The sequence below is a fragment of the Theobroma umbraticum genome, unplaced genomic scaffold (assembly GCF_002168275.2).
Source record: "Theobroma umbraticum cultivar Fairchild unplaced genomic scaffold, ASM216827v3 scaffold_4.1, whole genome shotgun sequence".
Lineage (NCBI taxonomy): Eukaryota > Viridiplantae > Streptophyta > Magnoliopsida > Malvales > Malvaceae > Theobroma > Theobroma umbraticum.
This window is the reverse complement of record NW_018397258.1, coordinates 2,719,434-2,725,278: the sequence shown is the minus strand read 5'-3', so window position 1 is coordinate 2,725,278 and position 5,845 is coordinate 2,719,434. Positions and strand designations below refer to the sequence as shown.

General features: G+C 36.7%; 1 protein-coding gene across 1 annotated transcript; it reads left to right on the top strand.

The window, feature by feature from the left end:
• Nucleotides 1–2,395: 2,395 nt before the first annotated feature.
• On the top strand, nucleotides 2,396–5,499 carry LOC110414476 (1-aminocyclopropane-1-carboxylate synthase-like). The gene is made up of 4 exons (XM_021425686.2): nucleotides 2,396–2,668; nucleotides 2,834–2,965; nucleotides 3,054–3,214; nucleotides 4,071–5,499. Exons 1-4 carry the CDS (start codon nucleotides 2,501–2,503, stop codon nucleotides 5,083–5,085), a joined length of 1,476 nt encoding a protein of 491 aa, XP_021281361.1. The 5' UTR covers nucleotides 2,396–2,500; the 3' UTR covers nucleotides 5,086–5,499.
• Nucleotides 5,500–5,845: the final 346 nt, after the last annotated feature.

Genomic DNA, 5,845 nt, shown 5'->3' with positions numbered 1-5,845 from the left:
AAGTATTGATATTTGTTTTCATCTGCTACTCAAATGCCAACTGTTCAACTATTTGAAGTCGTACATATTTCATATGCTAGAATGGATTCTAAACTTAAACATCGTGATCAACTGTTCAAATATTTGAAATTAGATTAGATTCTAGGAGATCGAAGAATAGAGATTCTAACTTGTCTAGCGATTGAAAATTTTTTTGAGCTCATCTGAAACTCATGTGATTCAAATAAGATGGGCTTGAAACTAGGAAGATTACCCATCATGATGATAATATGCCTAACATTATTACTCAATGACAAAACAAGAAGTTAATTTGCTATGCATTGAAAACGTATCATTTAATTCATTGATTAAGTATAACACATTTTACAAGTGAGGTTTATACTCGAAAGCATATGCGTCTACATTATTGATCTACACTGGCAAGGTCTTGGTGGAGACAATAATACTAGCTCAAAAGTGGTTTCAGAGACTATAAGGATAAGATAAGATAACAGCTGGTGCATGATAAGCCTAGGAATGTTACCGCAATGATGGAGGGGATGAAGTAAATGGGAATAGTCTTTGATTGATTTGATCCATGATAAACGTTCGTATATGGCAAAGAAAAAGTGGGAGTGGCGTTTTCTGTTTTTATGGTGAGTGGAGAGTAACAGCTTCAGTGAATTGAACTTGGAGTCTCTCTCTCTTTTCTCGTTGGTAATAAGTCGGAAGCATGGCGATTTCAAGAAAAGCGTCTCACGTTTTCCATGGCTGAATGCCTAATTCCCCGGAAGCCTGATCTCTGACTGACCCCGAGGGGAAGAAATGTTGAATCAAAAGCGCAAACAAGCGCAACGTGGACGGCTGTGATGAAGTATAGTTAATTCATGGAGAAGAGTATCTGCTGGGATTTCCTACATTTGCTGTTTGTGTTGATGGTCGAAGCAAATGCGAAAGCGCATTGGTTTTTAGTCATAAATGAACAAAGCAGATAAGTTTTTGCCATTCCAGGGGAAGACAGGGAGAGGAGTTTTAGCTGAAGCAGGTCCAGGAAAGTGGGAAGACGAATTATTAAGGAAAACCATCGTGTTGAGACATTGGTCTCATCAAGATCCGGACAAACTGTGTCATGTTTCGTGAGTTGTTACCAAGCAATTGGAAGGGATAAGTTCTGATGACCGACCAAAACGATGTTGATATATATACTATTTTCTTTTGATTTTCTCAGGATTTAATTCCTTTCAAACCCATGTGAATCTCCTCCTGTTTCAGGGAACTTTCCATCGTGGAACAAGTGTTACTGAATCCACACAAATTCCTCCATTTCCATTCTTTTCCTCTTGGTAAAACAAAAACCGTGGAGTACCCACAACGAAAATTCCTAAGAGTGTACGGAAACATATTAAATAACTCACACTTAGATATATCAGATTTTGACAAATCAACTATGCAGTTAAAAGAGGTAAAACATATATATATATATATATATATAGTGATTTTGAAAAAAGAAATAAAAGTTTTCAAAGAATATTTGTGTACTGATTGAAGATAAGATTATATATGGCATCCGCATTACACAATCTTCATTTCACAAAAATAGTTTCATGAAAGACTTAAATTCATCTAAAAACATTTAAGGAACAACTTGTAGATTGGGCATTTTATCTAATCTTGTTCATAGAATATGAAACCATATAAAAGTTAGTATATGAAGGAGAAATTGAAGTTACGTGATAAAAAAACAAAAGAGTAAGCATTTTGTTGTTTTTGAAAGTATATATAAAATCAAAATAAATTTATAAGAAAGGTAAAGGGAGTATATTATTTTTTTTTATCAATATGCCAACTAAATCATGTTACTTAATTGTGATATTTACATTATATTTTAGTATGGGTAAATAATGCACTGCAACAAATTTGATTTAAATTTGTATGTTTTTCAACTTTGTGATTAAAAATATTCTCGATAATACTTTCAATTATAACGTTTTATGTACTTTATTTTTTTTTATAGTTTTCACTATATGTATCATATAAATTTTTTAATAATATTATAAATAAAACATAATTAGGAGATTGATACACCGACAAAAATTGTGCTTTTAATAATCATTTTTATGTTTTCTTCAAAAAAAATAATAATTTATATATCGCTTAAGGTTTCACTGCATAAAAAAATATGACGCAGTTTGAATGCATGATTTCGCGCTGGCCACGGAAGCTATGACGACACGTGGACCCAAACAATAACGCTGGAATTCCCTCGTCTTTGTGTGACCTTTAGTTGGCTCGGGTGAGTCCAAATCAAACTTTGAAAAATTGACTTTTCCGTGTCTTTGAGTTCCTCGGCCTCCTTCAGTCTATCTATCCATCCCTATAAATTTAAGGCTGCACTTAATGCTTGATACCCACATTACATTTGAGAGCCCAAGCCCTTGACTGCTCGTTCGCATAAAAACATTCCGTTGTCACGATTCCCCACTCCAGTTCTTCAAACTTAGGCCAGAGGAAAGGAGAAAATATGGAGTTTACAAGAAAGAATGGACAGCTTTTGTCTAGGATAGCCACCAACGACAGACATGGAGAGAACTCACCTTACTTTGATGGGTGGAAAGCGTACAATAAGGACCCTTTTCACCCAGCACAGAATCCCGATGGGGTCATCCAAATGGGACTTGCTGAGAATCAGGTTGGCATATGTATACATATATATATATATATATATATATATATATATCTCTAACCCAAAACTTTATGGATTTGCTTTATGGGTAGTACTGATCACTACAGTGAACTCCCTCGTATGCAGATGTAACTAACCATTAATTTCTTCCTCCTCTTTGTTTCTTTTCAGCTGTGTTTCGATTTGATCAAAAAGTGGATTCTAGAAAACCCTGATGCCTCCATCTGCACCGCTGAAGGAGTTGATAAGTTCAAAGATATTGCCATCTATCAGGATTACCACGGCCTGAAAGAGTTTAGAGAGGTACGAACTGCTCAAAAAACGTTTCCTTCTAATGCAGTGAAAAGCATACAATGGCTGCATTTTTCACCCTTATTACTTCTTTCTTCAGGCTGTAGCAAAGTTCATGGGAAGAGTAGGAGGAAACAGGGTCACATTTGACCCAAACCGTATAGTTATGAGCGGCGGAGCCACAGGAGCAAACGAGACGGTCGTGTTTTGCTTGGCCAACCCTGGCGACGCTTTTCTTGTACCTTCACCTTATTATGCGGGGTACGTACTCTTACTTACTTTCTTTCTTTTCTTTTTTTCCTTTTTTTCTTTTTCTTATTTTCATTTGGCTTTCAAAACTATTAATTTCTTTGACTTTACAAATATAATATAGGGTATACTCTACTAATTTTCAATACCAAATACAAGAAGACTCTCTCTCTCTCTCTCAGAGACATGTGGAATTGAGAGTGGTATCTTTGTCATGCAACTGAGAAAAGTATTTTGGAAAAAATAAACGAAGGATAGGAATTGGGAGTAACGTGTATCTTAGTCATAGGCACGACCACATGGTTTTGAAAAATTTAACTAAAAATGCTTGTTATTCTCATCGAAATTAAGCTGGTCAAGTGCTCTATTAATGCTCACCATATATAGTATGCTAGTGACATAGGGGGCAATTTCCTATATCTAGAACTCTGTTTTCCAAAGTCAACAACAACATTTCAGGCATGGTTTGATCATTTTGATTCAACAAGTTCGGTCAAGATCATGCCTTCCGTGATTACAAAGAATTAAATTAAACTTGCAGAAATATCATTAGTAGGCGAGTACATGGTCTTTTTAGAGATAAATCTATATACATATATTAAGTAAATTGGACTTTTGTCCTTGACCTTTGACCTCCAGAAAATTCTAAAGGTAGACCTTTGTTTGGACAGTAATTCCTCAGAATTCAAAGGAACTGTTGTAGTATTTGTTAAGAGTATTAAAAACTTAATTCTCCTCTTACTTGGTTTCCTTTTAAAAGCTCATGTAAAACGTGTTCATTCATAATTTTTCTTCTTTTCCTTCCTTTTTTACTATTTTTTTTCCTATATCAGTCATTTGCTTCTAATTTTATGTCTAAACCATGCAGATTTGCGCGAGACCTAAGATGGCGCACTGGGTTGGAAATAGTTCCCGTTGACTGCAAGAGCTCAAACAATTTCCGTATAACCAGAGCAGCACTGGAAGAAGCGTATGAAAAAGCTCAAAGATCGAACATCAATGTCAAAGGCGTGATCTTAACAAACCCCTCAAACCCTTTAGGCACCATCTTGGACCGAGAAACGATGAGAAGCTTGGTGAGTTTCGTGGACGAAAAGAACATCCACCTTGTCTGCGATGAAATCTATGCTGCTACAGTCTTCAGCTCTCCTAGATTCATAAGCATTGCTGAGATCATACAAGACATGGATTGCAACCGTGATCTCATACACATTGTTTACAGTTTGTCCAAGGACATGGGATTTCCCGGTTTTCGGGTTGGCATTGTTTACTCATTCAATGATGCAGTCGTCCATTGTGCCCGCAAGATGTCGAGTTTCGGCTTGGTCTCCTCGCAAACTCAGTACTTACTTGCTTCCATGCTTTCTGATGAGGAGTTCGTTGGGAATTTCCTCAGAGAAAGCTCAAAAAGGTTAGCCAGAAGGCACTGTGTTTTCACTAAGGGGCTTGAACAAGTTGGGATTTCTTGCTTAAAAAGCAACGGTGGTTTGTTTTTCTGGATGGACATGCGACCACTCCTTAAAGAACAAACCGTCCAGGGAGAACTGGAGCTGTGGCGTGTGATCATCAGTGAAGTGAAACTCAATGTTTCTCCAGGTTCGTCTTTCCAATGCTCTGAACCTGGCTGGTTCAGGGTCTGCTTTGCCAACATGGATGATGAGACTGTGGCAGTAGCACTCGAAAGAATTAGAGCATTCGTGCTTAAAGGGAAGGAAGAAGATACGCCAGATCAGAAGTCTAAACGCTGGCATAAGAAAAGCCTACGCCTCAGCTTCTCTTCCTCTAGGTTATACGACGAGAGTCTCATGTCTCCACGCATGCTTTCCCCTCACTCCCCACTCATGCTTTCCCCTCACTCCCCACTCGTTCGGGCGAGGACTTAATAAGCATTTGCATCTCTAATTGACCTTCATGCTTCATCCTATTCATCTCCAGCAATTTAGTCATGAAAGTTGGTCGATATTCCTATTATAGAATCATTCTTAGGAGATTAGTATGGCTCAGATTGATTAGTTACCATCTTTTACTCTGACGCCGATTTGTTAAACCGCTTGAACCAAGGCTCAGGTGGTGAATAGTAATCTTTTTCACTTCATTGGTCCCACTTTGATGTCCATGCTGTTGGCATTATTTTTGTGGGAGATACATGAATGTATTATTGTAGTACAATAATTGTCCCATTCTTACAAAACCAAACATCTTGTGATCTCCAAGATGCTTGATAATTTGTAATAATGATAAATGTAATTCCGGCTTCCAATTTACTAATGAATCAAATTTGTGGTGTGCATCTAAAAGCTTGACAGCCTGATATGTAGATTAGTAGGATTATCGATTATCTTCATTCTTATAGGGTTTTGATTTAACATTAATTTAATCACTAAAGATTACGTGGAATATTGTCGACGTAGACAAAAAAAAATTAAGTGCTAAATTATATATTATCATGACATCATTTGGCCATAACATAACATACCATGCCCTTAATTTGCTTTAAATTAATGCCCAAAGCATGGAACATTATGTGATCATTATCATGACATGTGCATAATAAAATAACATGCGAATTTTCAAGATACCCAAAAGCTAAATATTCCATGGTATACTGAAAGAGGTAATACTGTTAACCCACGAATTGCAATT

What these genes read in the sequence shown, in the direction of transcription:
- LOC110414476 (XM_021425686.2), top strand. Translation starts at nt 2,501, where the DNA reads ATGGAGTTTACAAGAAAGAATGGACAGCTTTTGTCTAGGATAGCCACC. An exon ending in TGGGACTTGCTGAGAATCAG is followed by an intron (nt 2,669 to 2,833) that starts GTTGGCATATGT and finishes GTTTCTTTTCAG; the next exon opens with CTGTGTTTCGATTTGATCAA. An exon ending in GCCTGAAAGAGTTTAGAGAG is followed by an intron (nt 2,966 to 3,053) that starts GTACGAACTGCT and finishes TTCTTTCTTCAG; the next exon opens with GCTGTAGCAAAGTTCATGGG.